The sequence below is a fragment of the Solea senegalensis genome, linkage group LG15 (genome assembly GCF_019176455.1).
Source record: "Solea senegalensis isolate Sse05_10M linkage group LG15, IFAPA_SoseM_1, whole genome shotgun sequence".
NCBI classification, from domain to species: Eukaryota; Metazoa; Chordata; class Actinopteri; order Pleuronectiformes; family Soleidae; genus Solea; species Solea senegalensis.
Genome location: NC_058035.1, coordinates 10,515,906 through 10,538,086, shown reverse-complemented (window position 1 = coordinate 10,538,086; position 22,181 = coordinate 10,515,906). Strand labels below are relative to the sequence as shown.

Sequence of the window (22,181 nt, the reverse complement as noted above, 5' to 3'; positions counted from 1 at the left end):
AGCACCCCTCCTTAAACAAATGGAAGCAAAGAGAATGAGAAGCAGATATGAAGAGTATATGATATGTAGCTGGAGACCAGAGTGATAATGTGAAAGCCAACTTGAATTATGTTATTACAATTTTATTTCCATCTGGTCATCTAACCTACTTCAGTGTAGTTGGTGTTAAAAGGAAGGCCTCCAGGCAACAGACAGAACTAGATACCAGTGTTTGTTTTTGGGCCATTGTCTGCAAGCAAATCCACTTGTCATTAGATATTAAACCAGGCTTAAACCGAGCTTATTGGAGGACAGTGAAATACACGTTGGATAGGTTGAGTGGAGATAAATGACTAAACCTCTTTTTGTGTTTGGTAAGTCAGGTTTGATATCAAACATCCTCTTACATTCACGAGCCACCTCTGCCTTTCATTTGGGCTTTACCATCTGGATTACTCACTGTGGCTTTTTACGACCATAACTAATCTCTCCTTCTGTTTGTCTTAAGCGATGACACCGTCACTGTCTTTGACAGTTCCTGCACTTTATTAGAGACTGTGCTCGCCCATGTGACACCCAGTAATATAGTCATTAAGGTCACACGGCGAGGGAAAGTTTGTTGTCAATTTTCAGCATGTATAAAAATCTAAAATCTGACTTTTGCTTCGTCACATCTGTAAAGTAGAAATACAAAAGTGGGAAAATTATTATAATAGAAATAAGTTGATCAACCACAATTTAAATGACAATTTTTGGCACTTCAGAAGTGCTTTTCTAGTGTTCCACCCTCCGCACGCGTACGATAAACACATTCAAACATCACATCAGACCAACACACACTCTCATAGTGACAGGACAATTTGGGTTTCACCGTCTTGTCCAAACTGCAGAATAATTACGGCTTTGCTTGGCTCATTCTGTGCTAAGATGCTGGAGGGAACAAAAACTGCTAAAAACTGAGGTAGACGTCCAATTTTTAATCACAGGCATTGGCTTTTTATTATTTATTTATCAGTCAGTTTTACAAATTGTGCATCTTTGTTCTCAGGAAATTGGTAAATGTGGCTAAATCAAAAAAAAAACCCCAACAACTTTATTTTTCATCCATCCAAGTTTTTTTTTGTTGATAACCTATTTCATGTGTTTAATATAATTGTTTTCGTCTGTACGTAGTTGGCAGGTATAAAATATAGGCTGGATAGACAGACCATTGGTGTTGTTCAATAACCGATTAGTGAAGTAAGCATTGTTTGTATTGTTTGTTATCATTTCAATATCAGTATATATTTATATATCAGGCGGAGGAAAAAGTGAAAATTGGCCAATTATATGGGCCAAAAAAAATCAACATGAGTTATCAGCCATTGGCTGCACTGATTTTCAATTATCAGCCATAGAAAATCCCATATTGGTTGACCTCTAGTTCAAAATGATAAAATGTTCCTGGTCCAGGATCTTGTGGCAGCAGCACCTGTGTGCACCTGAAAATCTCGACACACTTAGAGTGTGCACATCAAAAGGTAGAAAGTAAAAAGTCTGTAAAGGTCTAAGTGTGGAGAGATTTTCTCTATTTTTTTGAAACGTCTTCGCAAAGACATGACACCATGTGGACAGGACGAGTCGGGTATCTAACCACTTAACCTCCTGCATCTTTTTATTCTATTGCAGGTTTAGATGCGAAATTGAAGGAACACAGATCGTTATTCTGGGCTGTTGCATTTTTATACTCTGTGTATTTGTGTTTTTAACACATGGCCTTGTGTTTCTGCATTGTATAACTTAAAGCCTTCTATGTCTGCAGGACAATGCAGGATATCGAGAACCCCCAGATCACCTCATGTAACAAGGGAGACCATCACTACCGCAGCTCCCCCAGTAACCAGTCCTCCTCCAGTGATCCAGGTCCGTGCGGCAGCAGCAGCACCTGGTCCCAGCAGCCTGGATACGATGGGTATGTTTTTTTTTTAAATAGCCTCTAAATAGTCCCTTTGTGAATATGTGGTTTTGCAGTGATGAATGCATCTAGAATCAGTCCCAGCAGCACGATTTCTGAGACCTTGCAATTTGCGAAATGGCAGCAATTTTTCAGCATGAAACGACCAAATCATCAACGCACATTTGGCCAGTTGTTCCACTATGTGGCAAGAAAGGATACAGTAGGAAAGAAAAGAGGGATTTTAAGAGAGAGAAAGTGATAAGTTTCATGCATTTGTACAAAAGTGAGACGTGAGAAGTGAAAAGTGAGGTTAAATTAACGTTTTGTAAATGAGTTTGTACAGTTTTACAGTGTTTTTTGTAAACAGAAGTGATGTAAAATTGCATGCTAGTGCGTATGCTACTCTGCAAAGTAAAATCATCAGACCTCACTGACGGAGCGTGTGCATACACTGGCAGTGCAGGGGCGGGCGAGGACAAGAGACTTTAATCCAGTCAACCTAGCAGAAGAATTTAAAAACACTTTGTTTTACCTTTTGAAGTGTTTAGCTCTCTATTCTGCACATATCAAATCACATCTCACTGAAATACTCTGAAATATTGTTTTTACTGCTCTCGGTCATATAGTGGTTTGCCGGCCACCGCACCACACAAGGTGTAACATCTGTCAGACTGAGTCTTGAACATGAGCAGAATCCATCAGAGACCGGTGTCTGTCTGTAAGCGGTTACACACCATGACAAGAGCCTTAGCTCCACACTGTTGCTTTTCTGTCAGGAGCTTCAAAAGTGCACTGAACTCTCAGGGATCACCGTGGCCTGTCAGAGCTGCCATGATGCAGAACAACACACATGCTGACTGGCTCATTGATTTCCACTAGACGCTGCGGTCTCTGTTCATCTCCTGTAACCTTTATTAGCTCTTTATGGTTTAATTAAGACCTGTGTTGAAAAATGTGCTGCTCTTTCCCTTTTGTCAACACCCAGAGAGGTCCTGGCATAGCTAGGCCAATGAAAGGAAGTCTCTTGTCAGCATTGTCTGGCAGCTTTTTTTTGTTATATTACAAGCTCACGTCAAGTGATTTCATCCTCAAAGGATCTTGAGCTAATTACTGTCTATGTTAAATCCTTTCTCCATGTAGAGAAGACCTGATTCTATAGGCAAAAAGTCATTTATAACCCCTTTTCTTTTTGCAGATGTCCCTCCCCTATTCTTCATGAGCATGCAGGGGACATGCAGAGCGGCGATGGGGAGATCCACAGGGAAAGAGAGCCCACACTTGAGAGGACCAGATCTGCAGGTGAATCTCTTTGCAGTAACCCAGGGCTTTTATCACGCGCTCTTGTAATGATTGTCTGTCTGTTCACACGTGCTACTTCTTTACTCTAACCTTGTTGTTCTTGGTGCACAGAGGCCAAATGGCACATTCCCTCCACCAAGATCCTCAACCCTCTGAAGCAAAGAGAAGGAGGAAAAGACTCACCCAACAAGCTGTCCAGGGTAAATAAGTGACCTACTTTCACCTCAGTTTGACAGAAGCTACCCACATGGAATGGAAGTGTTTCCAAATTTGTTGTCACCTTTGCTTTAAGGGGCGCAGGATTTTAAATTTTAATGCAGCTTCTACTGCATATGTGCCATATTTAGACTAGAGTGTTTTGCACGGCACTGTCAGACCTGCTTCACCCCACGCTTTTGTTTAAATCAGGCTGATTGTCGTTGTTTACGATATTTACAGCAATCACTATTTAAATTTTGATGTTCAACACCATGCCACCACCCCGACCGCTATTTGCACTTGTCATTGTCCCTTCATCAGCCTACTAACAGGCGTCTCATCTCCTCACCATTTGTGTTTGCCTCACATTTTTCTAGGACACATTTTTCCTAGAAGGTTGAATATATAAGTGTTTCATTCACTCATCCTCCCCTTTTCCCTATTCCCTGCTATCTCATTTATTTTTTCGGGGCCCATGTGCCCACTCCTTTTACTTTCTCCTTGATGCTGGAGGCTGGCACATACAGCGAACATCTTCTCACTGCACGCTCTGCATGTATTGCTTTAACCTAAGGCCAGTGGATACAATTTTAAACCAGTCTCCTTATATACAGAGCTTGTTTTGTTAAACCAGAGTAGCTGTGTTTTTTGATGTGACATGATTGAAGTTGCTTCCGTAAATGAGTGGTGTTTAAACGTAGAATAATTTAGAAAAAACATGAGCACTCACAGTCCTGAGGCCAGAGTTTCAAGAATAAAACATTGTTTGTTTAGGTTTTTTTGGGGAGGGGTTTTTTGAAGGGGATTTTGCAGCTCAAACAAATTGACTTGCAATGCTCCAGTCCTACACTGAGGATCAAGGATATGTCTGGATAAACAGGAAGTCATTTAGATAATGTCTGTAAAAGTAAAAGTGATGTGTGATGGATGTGGGAAGTCTCACACACAGTGTTTGATACGGTTTACGTGAAACTTCCCTGTGTGGCTTTGATAGTGACAACATACAAACTCCTCCCCGAGTCTCCACAAACATCTGGTCAGTGCAGCTGCTTATAAAGACAAACACATTGGATGCGACCAAGGGAACATTTGCCAAATTGGCCAGTTTGATGCCCCCATTGTTTGAGCATAGTTCAGACATAAATTCAGACATGTGCACCGTAGCACCGCAACAACGTTTGGAGCCCTCACACACCCAGCTACCAGTGTAGACGACAGTGTAGTTCTGTGGTGACTATAAACCAGTGAGAGGTCTGGCTTTCTAATAAGAAAGTAGTTGATAAAAATATCATACACCCATTTTTAATGGATTTTATGGATTTCCCGTATATTCTGTTTGCAATTCTCCTAGTTGCTGTCTGCTTGACAGTATCAATGGCTGTTGCTTCAGTCACAGTCACATAAACATGTGGCGATTAAACCCTCCTTTCTTTTGTATTGAACATTTTAACAGTCGTAAAAAAAAAAATCTGCAGCTGCTGCTTGGCCTCTGATTTACTGCATTATATTGCTCACTGTCTCTGTCTCTGTCTCTGTCTCTGTACCAGACGGGTGATAAAAACTCAAGCCACTCAAGTAGCAACACCCTATCAAGCAACGCCTCCAGTAACAGCGATGACAAGCACTTTGGCTCTGGAGACTTGATGGACCCGGAGATGCTGGGCCTCACTTACATCAAAGGGGCGTCTACCGACAGCGGCATCGACACTAATCCCTGCATGGCCCCTGGGGCTCGGGTGCTGCTGCAGAGCAGGATGGGAGAGCAGGGACACCCATGGGTGTCGGAGCAACATGAAGACAGGACATCAGAAGAGGACCATGGGAAACTGTATTTACCGCAGGGCTATGCTTCTGCCATTATGTCTAGTCATGGGACGGAGGGCAGCATTGGAGACCTCAGTGAGATCTCTTCCCATTCAAGGTATCGTGCAGAAACAGCTGTGTTTTATTTCATTTAAATGACCAGTTAAATGTGTAATTACCTTGTTTTCTTTTTCCGACTGTTGGGTTAAAATAAAGACAATATGGACTTAGTGTGTAAACACTGTACATACATGACCAGTGGGCTATGAAATTATATTTTAATGCCTCTGCAGTCACCACATTCAATGAAATCAAACACACATGGGGGAGTTTGAATAGTCAGAGAGCATTCTCTCCATGCCTGCAAGCATTGAATCTGTGACGATCTGGCATCTCACAAGGACACTTAATGTCCTTTAATATTCACCCAATCCAATATTCACAGTATTTATTTCCCTATATTTGGTGGCTTATGGCACTGGCAACTTGGATGTTTTTTCATCTGTGGTTAATTGCTTTATTCTGCTGTGACTCAATCCTTGTGTGTTGGTGTCATTGATTTGCCCGCTGAGTAAAAATCACCCCTTTTTCTAGGGCACATGGCTCGGAGCACAATCCACTGTGTTCAGACGAGCATATGTGCATTCACACAAACACCAGCACCGCCACCCTTTTCAATCCATTGACTGTCCTGTTGAACACGCGCATGCACAAAAGGATGGTTTCTTGCTGTTGACCTTTTCACCCCTTCCAAGCTCCCCCTCTCCAGACCCACAGCCTGACTCCTCCAGCTGTGCTGAAGCTGGTGGGTGGGGCTGCTATCAGGTGGGAGCAACGTGGGGGTCATCGTGCCATAGTCCAAGTTCTCCTCACCAGACTGGGGCCCATCTGGGAAAGAGGAGGGCTGTCAGAGATGGTTGGCCCTGAAGCCACTCACAATCTGTCTTTATGAAATAGAATGAGTATCTTTTTATTTATGCCACACAGGATTATGTTACCACAATCTGTTCAGATCATTGAGCTGTGTGGGAGGTGTCAGAACTGTCCAGTCAAGGATATCAGTCGGAAATTAGGAAAGAGCATGTGCCATCACCTCGACTATTCCAATGCCACCCACCTTTTTATTTAATGGTCTTTGACACCTGAGTGTCAGTCGAACAAACGGAGAAACAGTAGGAGCACAATTTGTGGGGTGTGGCCCGGGTGGAGATCAGCTTCCCATCGTGAGCGCCTAAAATTTGCAAGTGACAAAAACATCAGATACAGTTTGTGGTATGGTGTACACAAATGCATCCCAACAGAAAGAAGTATCTTTATCAACTGAAATATCACATATAGTGGACTGAAACCAATCGGTGGAAAAATATAATGTTTTTTTGATTTTAATGCACTGACCTATGGTCAGTGACCTAATCTATCCTGTCAGGTGATATTTGACTAAATCGTGAAAGGACAAAGTGCAGCAGGAGCAGACACACTCATATAGACTGGATGTGAGTCATATTCCAATGTAGGCTAGAGGCAGATTAGCTGGAATACGCTTATATGTGGACGGAAAAATGAATTATGTCACCATGAGTCAACAGCAGTGCTAAGCTCCGGCGAATTATTTTTGAGTTTAAAATCATCCCCATTTCTCAACCTGGAAACTAGCCGCTTCTGCTAGTGGTTTTTCCTCATTTTTCATTCTCAATACTTTGTTTTGCTTCTTATATTTTCATATTTTTTTGTCTGTTTTTTGAATTTATTCATTCATTCATTCATTTTTGAGTTACATTATGCTTTTGTTGTTGTTGTTTTCTTGCTGTCTGATTAGTGGCTCACACCATTCTGGCAGTCCACTCGCCCGTGGGGCCAGATACTGTGTGTCAGCTGACTCCTCCAAGGTGTACACCATTCCTCAGACCAGCAATTCAGGGCCAGAGCCAGAGCAGGGGCCTGTTTCAGAGGCCTGTGGACAGACACTGCCAGAGCCTGAACTGCCAGTGGGTATGAAGAGGACTGATGATGATGATGATGATGATGATGAAGCCCAAGTCACTGAGGGACCTCCCAACATTTCAGAGTGTGGGTGAGTGTGTGTGTGTGTGTGTGAGTGTGGGTGTGTGTGTGGGGTGTATGTGTGTGGGGTGTGGATGTGTGTTTGCACATTTCTATCACCTCAACAGAGCTGGACTTAGTGCAGTTTGGTTTCCGTTTGGCAGATGGTTTACTTTCAAGCACAGTATGAACTTTCTGCTGCTCGGGGACTCTCAATCAAAACAGTAACAAAAGAGCTATTTTTAATGGGAAGCATGGGATCATGGGAATTGTTCTCTCGTCTGGTTCCCCTGTGTATTTGCGCGTTACTGGGGCTTCGGCAGCAGAACGCGCACCAAACAGAAGTGAGAAGTCTTGGTTCATATTTAGTACTGAATAATTCCTTCTTCACGCTGATGTTTCACAGCAGCTTTGACCCTGACGTTATGGCAGACAGCGGTAAAGCAAATGACTTAAAAAAAACAAAAAAACAGTTTCTCTCACAACAAGAAGGTTGCTAGTTCGCGTCCCAGTCTGGGTCTTTCTGTGTGTGGTTTGCGTGTTTTCCTTGTGTGTGCGCGGGGTTTCTCTGGGTTTCGTCCCACATGTCCAGAAACATGCAGAGGTTAATTGGACACTCTAAAATTGTTGTTAGTCTCTCTGTAATTGTTGGGCTACTGGATTGGCACCAGCAGCCCCGTGACCCTCATTGTGGAGGATAAAGCGGTAGAAGATGAATGGGTGAATGAATGAATGTAAGTTTCTCTCTGTGTCGAGCTGTTTCCTTACAGACTCACTATTGCACTTGTGCAAAACCCATTCCAGTACAAGTGTCCCTCCATCAGCCCACCCAGAGTGCATTAACTGGCCGTGATTGAAACTGACAACCACAAAATAAATAAGCTCAATGAAGCTGCTGACATAATACACTTGGCACATGTCACTTGTGGTTATTGATTGCTCCTGTGAAGCCCTGTCCCTGTGGATTTTTGTGCTGAGCCGCTACCAGATCAGCATCTAATCTACAGAGCAAAGACATCAGCCACACTGTGCCTTGCAGAAATATAGCAGTACAACAGCACAGCTAGGTTCAGAACGTAGACTCCCGACTTGATATGAGCACAGATGACCGACTGCATCTGTTTCATGATTAAATGGTTTATTGTACCCAGCTTTGACTTGTGTGTGTTTGTGTGTGTGAGTGCAGGTTGTATGTGTGAGCGTGCTTGGGGCATATTTGTGAGGAAAGAATGTGCAGTTTGCCCCGGTAAAAACCCCTGGCTCTTCCTCCCAAGTAATTTCATTCAGGCTATGAAATTTGCCACTTAAGGCTTGTGTGATTGATCACATGCACTGAAGTCATTTTCTGCCAACTTATGAAAAAACTCCATAATCAAGTTATCTTTCCCCATTGTTTGTTTATATATTCCTACAGTTTTATTTCATCTTACATAACAGTGCCTCGTGATGAATGTTCTAATGATACACACAGATATTGTTCTAACATAATGAAGTTCTCCCCCCTCTCTCCCTCCCTCCCTCCCCCTGGACACTGCATGTAACGCTGGATTTGTAAAAATGCCTCTAACTCTCAGCTCTTTCTTTCTCGCCTCTGCTTCTTGTTCCAGAGGAGCGGAGAGCTTGTTAGCCTTCCTTCTCAAAATGCTACACGAGCGTTCAAGGTACAAAGTCACTTAAAGTGAACCCAGTGGCCCTGATCTGACCCAGTCCACCCTCCACACCCCTCCCGTGTCCCAAGACCACCACCACCCTATTCCTCTGCAATGTGCTGGCCCTGCCATGTGGCACATGCTGACAGTGGAAGGCGGCCAGCTGTGGCTCAGTGGCTGTGACATTTCTGCTTTATCTCCCACAGGATCGTCTGTTCTGTCTGTCAGACCCTGATTCAGCCTCTCTCTTGATAAAGATATAAGCACATTTCTGAAATTACAGCAAAATTAAAAGCGAAAATGAGTATACTCAAGGGGGATATTATCAAATTATTTGCATTTGATGCAGTTACCCAGTTACAAATTATTTAATCTGTGTTTTGTGAGCATTTTCTCTAATCAGGGATGTTGTAATTACACTTACCTCACCTCTAATGCAGTTTGTTCTTTATTTTCTGCCACCATTGGCAAGTGAAGTAGCATAATTAGGTATATCATAACTTTCCATATTATTTGAAACAGAAATGATATTTAATTTCATAAGTCATGACCTTTTCATTGTTCCACTCTCCCCTTAATCACAGAGTGATTCTAAACAAATTGTACAATAACAGAGGGACTTTTAACACCCAAGCGGTGAATAAACAGAACAGTTAGCCTGGAGAACAGAGTAATTGTTTTTGAGCCAGAAATCTCATAGATCCGTCAGAATGCTTCTGGCAATACCCATCTATGTATTTAGGGCTTGGTTACCATGGTGCCAAAGGCTTAAACTGGGGACACTCTGAGCAATAGTGTCTCTAGGTAACCATCAAAGCCAGGCTGTCCCATCATCTCACCGTCTAGTGTGTCCCCCCGTGGCCATCTCGCACCCTGCCAACATCACTCAGTGTGTCGTGCTCACAGACAGCTCACTAAAAGCAGAGGTCTCACAGCCACATGACTTCAGCAGCCAGGTCGGCCGCGTCCTCCCTTCACTGTTGTGGCTTTGAATGTTTAATCTGTCATGAACACCTCTTTAGCTCCACCTTTTCTCCCTCTTGCAGTGTTTGGCTATGTCCTTCGCAGTCTTTTTAATCCTAGTTTTAACACCGAGACATGTAACATTGTGATGTCGGAAATGCTTTTTCTCCCTAGCTCCCTGTCCAACCCTGTTACCCCACGATCACCTGACTTGCAATGTACAGGGAGGCACCTGTTGTTGGCATGCTAAGACAGAGTTCACCTAAACCCCTTTGTCTGATAATGGCATTATCTTCTAAATAGCAGGGGCCACCTTTCAATCCAAGCTGCGATGGCTTAAGGCCTCCCTTGCAGATTGCATCTTGTGATTATTCTGACGTGCTCTGCTCTTCTGTGCTTTCTGTATTTTCCACAGACAGCTGTATGCACAGGAGGCGGCCTGCCGGCTCCAGGCAGCTGAGCAGGATGGAGAGTCACTGCAGAGACTCTCAAAAGAAGAATACCTTAAAATGATGCTGCCTGACAGCCCTCCGGGAGAGGACAGGTCTCGGAAGGTGAGGTCATTGTGACTGGATGACAAACTACTCTGTAACTTTTGCTGATTTTTGTTGTTAATAATGTTGTTATTCTGCCTCAGTTTGGTCTTTTGTGAACGTGACGATTATTTGTATGCATTTATCTGAAAACGGGTTCTGTCTGAGATCTGACTGAGGGAGTAAATGTGTGTCCAAAGGGCAACAAGAGATTTAAACACCCCTTTACTGAGAAACACAGTGAGAGAGGTGCGGCGCTGACGGGCTTAATCAGCACTGTGTCAGTCGTTACACACCACAGTTTTTGTTGAATCACCATCCATTTGGAGGTTGAAAGATAATTACTGGGGTTAGCCAGATCGATACATTATATATTATTAATAAAAAAATGGTCTTTCCTGCTTCTTGACAGTACAGGTCGAGAGGAAACACAAATGAACTAATCTGACCACATCTAAATCATAAAGTCAGCTGTGAAGTCAGTCACTCTGCTCATCTGAACAGAACGACATGCGCTGGCAGTGCATCAGTTGCCGCCAGCGAACTAACACGTCCACTGAGTCGATAACAGTGACTGATGGAGGGAAAAAAACAAACTGTCTTTGTAAACAAAACATTATTATATGATCATGCACATTTTTTGAACAAGCGTAGGAAAAACCTACTGATTCTGCGCAGCAATGATTGAAAGCACGCTGTCACGTCACTGTAAGGACCCCACAGCTATCTCCTCTTGCTGACTAACAGCCGTTTTATATTCAAGGCCAGGATCAGAGCAGGTAACCTCTTGCTAGGAAGCAAGTAAAAGCAGACAAACATCTGCTGCTTCTTATCTGCAGCCCTGCTGCTGCTGCTGCTGCTGAGCACCAGGACCAATAGTTCATGTCTCTCCCAACACATGACTCTTTCATTCCCAACTGACTTGTACTGAGTGTTCGGTTAATTTAATTTATAATGGACCGGAGTTTGATCAGTCAGGATGTCATGGATTAAAGGCAGGAAGTTGCGGAGAGTGCATCGATGTTTGATGATCTCGGGTCCTGCAGACTCTATTAATTGCATTTTGAGTTCCCGTCCCACATCCCTCATCCCCCATCCATTATCTGCAAGGAAGAGACCCGGGAGACCTACAAATGGACTATTTTTGGATGATGCTCAATTCTAATACAAATGCGCTGCATCCCCTGAGAAGACTAGCATGTGCTCTGGCACATCCGGGCCTGTGTCCGTGACATGAAGCAGCACACTGCACTGATTAGTTTGTCTTGCTGTCATGCACTGTTGTTCACAGTATATAAAATGTCATGCTTATAAGAGAACAGGCAATGTCGGCCCAAGTCTGAGTGAGTGTATCAGGCCTGATTTGTGATTTCCCTTCATTCAGCTCTGTTGTGTTTCCCACAGAGAAGGAACGCGCAGTAACCAGTACAAAGGTGCTGGATGCTGCCTGTCGGATTCAAAGGGCAGTATGGTCTTTGTTGTAATCGCACTCTCCCGTCTGTTTCGGTGCAATAATGCGGCGTGTGTGGAAAAGCAATCTGGGAGAGAGATCCATGTGGGAGGGCACAATGCCATACACAACCATATACACATCTGATATCAATGAACACACATACTGTTCTTTTCTGGGAGCAGCTTCACTGGGGCTGCATGTTTTCAATCATCAGCTAGGAATCAAATTACAGTAATGACAATGTTGGAAACGTCATTGATTTATCTCTGATTTAATGCAATCTGACTGACTTTAGTCTCCCGAGTAATTAAAGAGAGTATACAGTAAAGGTTAATGTGTGAGTTAGTTCAGTAGTCACCCTTTGTCATTCTTTGTGTGGGTGAGCAGGTGCAGGGAGACTTTCCTTGCCAGCTGCAGTGTCCGCTGGGACGCCCTTCCACAGACAGGCAGACTATTGTGTGGCTGACGTAAAGGAAAGGCCGCTCACAGCTTATTCTCCCACAGCATTCCTCTTTGAACCTCCTGTGGGAAAGAAAAAAAAAAAAAAAGCATTTGAAAAGGTGGTTGTCCAACACATCCTCCCATGTGGCACGTCAAAGCTGGTTGTTTTTGTTCAATGTGTGCAGCAGGGAAGAAGTCTGGGGAAATCAGGAGAAATCTCAGTGGATGTGTCACTGCTGCCTGGATTGATAAGAGTGTTGCTGTTGTACAGAAGAATACCAGATTAAAGGTTATTTCAGGTTGAGCCTGTTGCCAGCCGAGGTGCATTTTAGACACGTTAAAATAATCCATAATCTTGCAGGTTTAATTAACTCAATATTCTGTGCGTATTGTGCACAGCAGGCTGTGTTAACCCGTGCCAGTATGTGTTCAGAGAGCCTTATTTTGTACTTGAGATAAAAAATTCCTCTCCCCTCATGTTTCTGAAAAACACTAAGCTCTATCGCAAATGCTTTCATTTACCATGACTCAATTTACAGAAGCCCTAAATCTGCAATTTTTGCTTTCTATAGAAGTGCAGCAAATCCCGTTTAAATGATGAGTGAGAACCTTATAGGCTCTAATCTTGTAAAGCTGGGTGGGAAGACCAGCAATAAGAGGCGACCATGTTAAGTCAAATATGTTGTGTATGAACGCTGAATCCCAGTGTTTGTCTTTATACTACATGTTTGTTAAATTCTCACCATGCGATTTGTGCGTCTTTGAAATGGAGATGGCTGGGTGTTGGCTTGTGGGGATACCAGACTAACGTTGGTCACAGCTGGGAAGCCAAAGGCAGACATTTACCCATCTTGCCAACTGCCCCGCATATCATTTGTGGTCACTTTTGATGTCACTCCAGCAATATTTATGTGAGCTAAACAGCACAATGATGGATGGGATTGGTGTTTGTGGTTTTGTGTGTTTAAACAAGAGGTCCTCTGTGAAAACTATCGCCACGGTCGTGAAACTCAAGTATCCACGCGGCCTCTTCCCGTTGTCAGAAGACATCCCTCACAGTGCTGCCGTTCTCTGGAGCATTCACAATGTGCACATCCAATATTAATGAGAACTTCATAAGCACAGCTTCACAGATTTGTCCTCATTGGATTTATTTCGGCTTGTAAACATGCAAACTTGTTCTGAGCCTCCCTTATGCTGGAGTTTAGTTAAAGGGCAGTTTCAATTTTTTTTCAACTTGCCTTTTTCCATTCCCTTACATGCTATGTTGTGACTCGACGCTGCAAGAACACAGAAACAAACTCGTACTAAGACTGGACAATAATTCAATAACAACATATATATATTGCTATACAAATTTTCTTTAATAGCAATATGACAGAGGATATTGGATAATGGATATTAATATAATGTTTGTGCATTTTACTTCAAAATGGGATCATAGAATCATAAGAAATGACCATAATTATTGACTTTTTTTTGGCTTTATTGTCCACACCTAACGTATATGAATAAAAGGGTGCAGACTGACTTTGATGTACTGTAGATAGCCATGCTCAGTCACAGCCACTGTGGCCTTTCAAGAGGCCACTTACTGTGTCTGCTTTCAGTCGGATGTAGAAGCAAGTGTGTAGTTTGCTGTGTTAGTATTTTAAAGACTCCTCTGGCTGTGCTTGCACTGACAACATTTCTTTCCATCTTGTATTGTGGCAGCTACATCGTGTACTCTGGTTTTTACAGTGTCTGACATTAGGCTCAGTGTCTGTTGGCTGTCTCAGCACAGTGACCTCTGCCACCACCTTCAATAGCCGTGTTCCCTATTCCCCCCACTCCACCAGACACTCTCCAGCTGTGTTCAATCCATCTGCATTTTCCTGACAACATAGACTGTAATTGATTCCTGACGCCGGTCCCTTCAACTGGTCGCTCATATAAAGCTGCCGTGCGGCTTTAAGGCAGGAAAGGTGCAGTCAGTGGGTTTGGAGGTCATCCGGCTCCTTCGTATTATTGTAACCATCTCTTGACATCTCTTATCCTTTTCCATCTCTCAGGTGTCAGCAGTTGGCAATTTGTCACCCAGACGCTCCTTGTACCGGACGCTGTCAGATGAGAGTGTGTGTAGTAGTAACCGCAAGGGTTCGTCCTACACCAGCTCGCACAGCTCCATGCTGGACCAAGCCATGCCTAATGACATCCTGTTCAGCACCACCCCACCTTACCACAGCACACTGCCGCCACGCATGATCCACAACCAGGGCGCATCCAACCTAAGAAGTAAGTACAGACGGTAGAATTGTCACTAGTCTGGCTGGTGCACAAGCATGTGCAATATTTGATTCAACCAAAGCTGCTGCTGAGACGAGATGAGAAGAGGAAGATAATTGTGAACCGTCTCGTTAAAATGCCACAGACTTCCTCTGCATGTTGTTCTTGGATTATCACCCCTCTTCTCTGGCACAAGAGCCAGGATATAGATACTCGTTTGAAGAGCCACTTGGGTTGTAAATATCATTAGCACAACTGGTGAACACTCTTACAATATAGCCAACTAATTCGAATTGGGTGAAGTGTCGTGCAGATTGCAGGGGGCATGTCGCTCCATCTGCATTAAGCAGACACCTGCCACTGCTGGCGAGTATTCCCTATCCACTGTTCTGCCAGCATCAGCTGAATGTGTCTTGGCAATGAGAGGTATGATGTGTCCTGCCTGTGCCCGCTGCAGGTCTTTCAGATCTCTGACATGAACATACCTATTTTTCCATCAGGAGTGTCACAGTGTCTGTCATACATAATGTTTCATTCATTCATCAGTTGCTGCCTGGCTCCCTTCTCCTTCCCTCCTATGTCATTATCATACTTTTTCCTCACCCGTCTCTGGCTACCGTCATGAGAGAGGAAATGGCTTTTGGAAAGATGTTTCTCTCTGTAGTCTCTTCTGGCTGTCAACCTGATGGATTCCTGATTGTTTTGAAGGGTAGATGAGCACACAGGCTTACTGGAACAGCCCGGTTTGGTAAACAGTGAATCACTTAAGCCCGGAGATGCTGGATAAATTGAAAGCAGAGTGTCAGCGTCACCTCAAGCGCTTTACTCTCAGCTTCTCCACTCGGCGGTGTTTCTGAACGCCCCTCTGAAGACTGGCAGCTTGTTTATCGCGTCTCCTGTCTTTCAGGACAGAGAGGGAGTAAAGGAGGATGCAAAGGAGCCATTGATTGAAACATGAAGACATTCAGTTAGACAAGTCATTTATTGCCTCTCAGACTGTGCCTCGTGTGTGCAATGCAGAAAAAGTAATGTTATCTGTCATGCTGGCTGTCACACTGATCAAGTCTTTTGAAAGTTAAATTGCTTACAACCGAAAGGAGGATTTAGGAGCATCTGGATTAGAGTTGGACTGAGGTGAGGGTTTGACTGGGATGGAGTTACTAGTGAGCAAGGACAAACTGCAGTGTGTACAAATAAAAGTTCAAATAAAACCTCTGCCTTCCCCCTCTAAGCGTCTCTATTCTGCCAAACCCTTTTGTCTGATGCAAACTGATGGACCGCCCAGATTGGTCCTTAAAGTCAGGCCAGGCCCAGACATTGATCCGAGTGCCTGCCTGTCTCTGCAGATGAGTTTTGGTTCTCTGACGGCTCCTTGGCGGACAGGTCCAAGTTCAGCGACCCAGGCCTCATGCCTCTCCCAGACACTGCCTCAGGCCTGGACTGGTCCCACCTGGTTGATGCAGCACGAGCCTTTGAAGGTAACCAGCCTGGCTGAAGCTGCGGGCACCTTGTTCAACCCCTCCGCCTAACTGTCCTGGCTGCTTAGCACATGTGCATCTGTGTGTGTGTGTGTGTGTGTGTGTGTGTGTGTGTAATCTTCAAGGGCTCTCTGGCTTGCATGTGAAGTTTGTGTGCGCTGTGTGTTTCTTCTAGTGTCTCTTAAGTGCTGTAGCAGGTGACCTTTGGGAATCCATCTGCTTTTTGCTCCTCTGCTCTAAGCTCCATTGTGATTCCCATCAAGCTCTGTACCTTGGAAAATGTAGCCGTCATTTTTCAGCACAGACATGGAGCCAATATTCACACCATAAAGCCAGCAAGTCACCACTTGCAGAGAGATTTTTTTTAGAGCTGTGTCTTGTGCCGTTAAACTCTTGGGTTAGGAGTCTGAGGGGGATTTCAGGTCCCGTCTAAGCCTTTTATCCAAATCGGAATATTCATTAGAGATGGAATTTTCTCTCTTTATATAATACAGAATACAGACAGTCCATCTGTCCCAAAGCATCAGATATATATTATAATTTTTTAAATGTACCGTTTTTACTTGTGTAATACCTGAATGGCTTATTTAGAGTATTTGTTTTTGGTGGAAACTGACTCTGGGACGAGTGATGACAGATGTTATTTCAAGTCTCTATCTTTGAAAACGTTTACCACTTCATGATCAGCATCATTACATTTATTTATTTATTTATTTTAAAGGCAAAGTCCTTTTTGGACCACTCTCATGCTCATGTATCCTCCATCTATCACGAAATCTATGATCACATGCCTCAGGTTTCTTTCCTCTTGAACTCCACCTGACACCAGGACCAGTGAGCAGGCACTGTAGCATGTGACCAGTCATTTGTGATAATTAAGGAATCCTGCAGTTTCCTCTTTGATGCATTTCTTGCTGCATTGCCTGCAGCATATCATTTAATAGGAGTGGAGTCAGTGAAGATGATGCAGACTCTGACTGGCAGCAGGAAGGCAGTTGTCACGTCAGACGCAGTAAAGCGCTGTGTACGCTGGAGGCTTGTTGCCGAGCAGAAAGTGGCTCCAGGCTGCCATTGTGCAATGTATGTTTAACCATCTCTGTTTACAGGCAGGAGGGAAAGAGGTTGGCAGAGATGCAAAGCATTTGTTGTATTCACCACCTTGGTGGTGTCTGTCCTTAGAGACAGTTCACATTCACGATGGAGGAAGACAGTTTGGATTGGCTCGCAGCATCCAGAAGAAAATCAAACACTGTGCTCGCCTCACTCGTGAAAGTAGAATCAAATGGAATTAAAATGGGCTCAGCAACTAAAGGCTTTTCATGCAATAACTTCAAGCTCTTTTTGTAAACAACAGGATTTTTTTGTTTTTTTAAATTATCCTTCCAAGTAAATGCAACACAGCATGTTCACTCACATGAGTTGTCATCGTTTCTCCGGAGTGTAATCTTTTTGTGCCTGATTTTTTATTTATTTATTTTTCTCTCTAGCCTTTTGTCCACAAAATCAAAATCTGTGGAAAACACTGGGTCACGCAAATATGACAGAGCTGCCACCCTGTGCTCATCACTGCTTTCCTCAAAGTCTTTAATCTTTCTGATGCAGCCATCAAATATGATGAAAATGTTCATTCATATGTAAATGAAAGCTTGGCCTCCCGTCCGTGCCTCATCTGAGCAAACAACTCTGGGCTGCATCCGCTTTTGTCTTGGAGTGGATTAGCTTTCATTTGGGGCTAAATTAATGGGAGGGTTTCCTTAATCTTTTCTATTAATATGCAGATCCTCCTATCTTTAGTCTCAGACCAAGGGTTTGAAAGAGAGTGGATTCTAAAGAAAAGAGCATTACGCCTCTAAACTGAGCAGTCCTGAAGCATAACATGCCAAGTTTGAGTTTTCCATGGGGCTCTGTGCAAGCTTAAGGGCCTGATATGGTAAAACAAGCATGACTGGTGCCTTACAGCTCTTTGGGATTCGGCCCATTAAGAGCCAAACAGCTGTCAAAGGAAACTCAGAGGGATGAGAGCACCAGAGCAACACCCAAAGGGACTTACTTTATCTATGAAAGTCAGAAAAAATGCTGTTTGCCAGCTTGTTCCTTATTGTCTGGGTAGTTCAGCACGGTAGGACTGCCTTAGGTTGTTCTTCAATTCATTCATGCAAATCATGGATGAATCAGCCCGTTCTGTCAGGAATGCTTGCCTGCGTATGTGTCATTCTGCTCTATTTTAGTTGCATGTCACCAGGAAATAGATTTCTAAACCAGTTTCCGGGTTTCTGATGTGAAGGGGAGAATTACAACGTGTCGTGTCACCCGTTCTGTCTTCAGATCAGCGCGTGGCGTCTTTCTGCACCATGACGGACATGCAGCGCGCCGAGGCTTTGCAGATCTCCAGAGAGCTGACCAGACGAGTGGTGGAAGCGGAGGGAGCAGCACTGGAAGCAGAGTAGGCTTTACAGACAAACACAAACACACAAGCACCAATGCTTCAGTATCAAGTGAATAATTGACTCTTCAACCTCCCCCGCTCCCAAATAGTGATTGTCAAATCATAGCTTAGCAACCGCACCTCAACAACAAGCCTGTCAAGTAGATTTCTCCACATGACGAAGCAGTGTGCACAAATCTGCTCCTGTATCTCTGGAGCTGTGGTGGTGGTGGTGTATTATCATCTTAACTAAAAGGCACAAAGGTGCAGGGTGTGGATCAACCTGTCTAGACGACTGCATACAAACAACAACCTGCGCGAGACTTGAGAGTCATAACACTCTCAGTGTTTGTTTAAGAGAGTTTTAATCTAACATCAGCCGCTCCGTCTCTCTTTATGTGACTTGGAAAATGTCCAGAAACGTCAGCCAAACCTGTTTTGGATGGTGTAACATTTGGCACACACTGTTTACATCTGACAATCAAACACTTCTCTATGATGAAAATGACTGTTGTCCATTGGCTCGGAACGAGGGACTTATTATGATAACCTTTGTCTCACCCCAGGAACCACTTAGTTTAGTATTAGTACACATTTATTTGGTGAATCTGCTTCTAAGATCTTTGCAAAGTGATTTATAGCTGTAGAGGTAGATCTGGGCAGATGGACCAGCAGCGTAATGAATTATATTGTATTTATTTATTCACAATAGAAAATAAAAGGTACAATATAAGCTCCACGAGGCTCCACGAGACTCCACGATAACACTTTTTGTGTGTGTCCGACACCGATATCACAAACCAATATTAGTCTGATACAGTCATTGCAGACCATTTATGAACTATGAAGCTGTTAGCAACACATTTCAAAGACATCATTCTCCAACTGTGGAACAAATATTTGTTCTCCCAAAAAGAAGAAAGAAACAACCCAAACATGACTTTTTATTAACATTTTTACGATACTGACTGATACTGATTCCCATCCCTATGCATGAGAACATTAAATTGAATTTCTTTAAAGCCATCCAGAAGCTGAAAAAGTGGCATTCTCCAGGAAACGTGTTACAGAAAATAGTTACAGTTCTCCACCAATACGAAACATAATAAAACTAAGACAAATAAAGTTAAACTTAGCTCAGCATCGTGTTACAGAAACAAGTCAGACAGTCATCAGGCTCAGTCACACACCAGAAACCCAGTCATATGTAACTTCATGCAAATATACAGGTGTATTGTTAATGGTAGATTATGACCTTAACATTTATCACAATTAAGGACAAAAGAGACCATAAAACCTATGTTTAAAAGAGAGATACAATTATCAGCTTCTGTTTTTTTTAATGTTATAAATATGAGTCCTAACAACAGCTCATGCTGTGCTCCCCAGCAGCAGATCCCCATCCACGCTAACGGGCAAAGTCAACCAGTTGGAGGTGATTCTCCGGCAGCTGCAGAATGACCTGCTGAAGGTAAGTCCACGTCGATATATGTCAAATAAATGTCTTGACGACGTCCTTATCAGGCACATCAGCGTCACACAGCTCGGAGAACGAGCCCTAAGGTCTGCGTAATATAAACTCATCCACTTAATTCAATATCCTGTTTCCTTTCCTTATTGTGTCCCAGCCTGGTGTTTCTCCACCTCCGCTAATGTGAGAGGAAATGCACTTTTATAATGGCAGATAAAAGGCTGCTTTACCATGTTAATGCGCCGCTTTTTACGCGGCACCGATGAAAGACGGATGTTCTTGTAATAGCAGTGTCTTTTGTTGACCCCACCCCCCTTTTGTGTCCATTTATTTTTGTCCCTGCGTTGATTGTGTGTGTGTGTGTGTGTGTTGGTGTTTTCAGGAGAAAGAGGACAAGGCGATGTTGCAGGAGGAAGTGCAACACCTGAGACAGGACAATATGCGACTGCAGGAGGAGAGCCAGACGGCGGCGGCTCAGCTCAGGAAGTTCACAGAATGGTTTTTTCACAGCATTGATAAGAAGCCTTGAAAGAGAGAGAGAGAGAGAAAGAGAAAGAAAGATGGTCTTCACTCCAGCTGGGCTCCCACTCAACTCCGACTTAAGACTCCCAGATGATCCACATGCAACCTAAAAATCTAAAAAATATATTACTAGTCCCCAGAGCAATTAAGACTTTCATAAATAAGCTTAGGAGACAGTCATGCAGCCATGTATGGAGCGATTCTAAACTCTGATCTGGACCTTAGCTTTGTGATCCTCCTCCGTTGGCAGTACAGTGCTGATTCTCCACGCGGGAAAACAAGACTCGAGGGAAACATCGTCACATCCAGTGCTGGAAAGATTCTGAGAAACGCCCCCCGTACGCTTGCGTCCCTTGGATCTTCTTACAGTAGTGGAATGTAATGCTCATTTACTGTAGTCAACATATAATCTACCTACGTGTGTCACGTCAGTCTACTGTACTGTATGCTCAGCTGTACTGTCTCTTACTGCGCACAATGTCACACAGCTGTTTCTGTGCCGCCTTTCATGGACAAAGGAAAGTAGGGAGTGGGGTGCGGAGGGGAAGGGAGGGGAGGGGAGGAATGTATTGGACGTAATGAAGTGGTACTTACTGTCTGCTTGCACCAAGAGGAATCCACATGTGTCGGTCGTGAAGCGTACTGTGTGTGTGGGGGACTATGAATGTAGCTCAACTCGAGACCCTTTTCTTTTCTCTTCTCTGGATTCCCAAAGTCACAACAGTTTCGAGGTTTGATGTTTTTTGGGCCTTTTTTTTTTTTGCTTTTCAACTTATTCCACGTTTTCGTTTCCTCCGTGTCGTATCGTAGGGTCACATGGCAGTCATTCTGGTGTTTCCGAGGTGCTTTTTCCCCTACAAAACACGTTCTGTCAGTACTTTCACTGTCACGATGTCCTAGCAATAACAAAGTGGTAGTTATAAAACTGTGTTAAAGAAAAAACAAAAAAAAATAAGTAAGTTAGCACAAACGTTAAGAGTTCCTGTTGAGAAGCAGTTGTATTTGACATGTATTTATAAGACAGGAAGAGACTGTGCCTAAAACTCTTAGTTGTAAATGGATTGTTTCTCTTTGCTTTTAGTTGTTTTAAAACACAAGCCTTGTCTGTGGCTCACTGTTACAAAATCGTGTGTGCGCGTGTGTGTGTGTGTGTGTGTGCGTGTGTGTGTGTGTGTTGGGGGTTAGTTTCACAGCAAATTGTGTTCTTATGCAGTGGTTTCTAGAGCATTAGAGCGAGCGCCAGTGAACCACACTTACAATGCCAAATGTGTTAATTTCTGTACATATCTGCCACAGAAGTGTCTTGTATTTAACACTATTATTTAAGCTTATTTAACCTAAAGTTGTTTATTTTATTAAAGGTATTTGTTTTGAGTTCTTTTGGGTTGTTTTTTTCTTTTTCTGCACTAAGGAGACATAAAGCTCTGTGTATGTTGTAAAGTGTGTAGCTTGCCAGGGCAAAAAAAAAGATATATATTTAAATATATAAATGATGTTTTTGGAGATTCCAACATTTGGATGCTGCTAGAATACAGTTTGCTGGTTTGTATGCTTTTAAAAATGTCTCCCTCCATAAACTGTCTCATCCCTGGTGGGACACTGGTTGCTTTTGTGTTGTTTTTGTTCTTTTTTTTTTCTAAATAAATGTAGTTGTAAAAAAAAGAAAGAAAAAGTAATTGTATTGTTTTTATTATGCTTGTCTGTGTTCATGTTTTTTAAAACAAGC

The 22,181-nt window shown here is 43.3% G+C and overlaps 1 protein-coding gene across 6 annotated transcripts in view; it reads left to right on the top strand.

Moving 5' to 3' along the window:
- LOC122781430 (signal-induced proliferation-associated 1-like protein 2) overlaps positions 1-21,418 on the top strand; it is an 80,034-nt gene extending 58,616 nt beyond the window's left edge. Inside the window, exons 11-22 of one of the 6 annotated variants that reach the window (XM_044045070.1) lie at positions 1,781-1,930; positions 3,111-3,214; positions 3,326-3,414; positions 4,960-5,333; positions 7,032-7,286; positions 8,863-8,916; positions 10,283-10,421; positions 14,346-14,568; positions 15,906-16,037; positions 18,363-18,480; positions 19,855-19,933; positions 20,316-21,418. In XM_044045070.1, the coding sequence (XP_043901005.1) occupies positions 1,781-1,930; positions 3,111-3,214; positions 3,326-3,414; positions 4,960-5,333; positions 7,032-7,286; positions 8,863-8,916; positions 10,283-10,421; positions 14,346-14,568; positions 15,906-16,037; positions 18,363-18,480; positions 19,855-19,933; positions 20,316-20,462 (1,864 nt within the window). In that variant the 3' untranslated portion in view covers positions 20,463-21,418. Of the gene's footprint in view, positions 1-1,780; positions 1,931-3,110; positions 3,215-3,325; positions 3,415-4,959; positions 5,334-7,031; positions 7,287-8,862; positions 8,917-10,282; positions 10,422-14,345; positions 14,569-15,905; positions 16,038-18,362; positions 18,481-19,851; positions 19,934-20,315 lie in introns of those variants that run through there. The other 5 variants (XM_044045069.1, XM_044045071.1, XM_044045072.1 and 2 more) reach the window with 5 other exon arrangements.
- Positions 21,419-22,181: the final 763 nt, after the last annotated feature.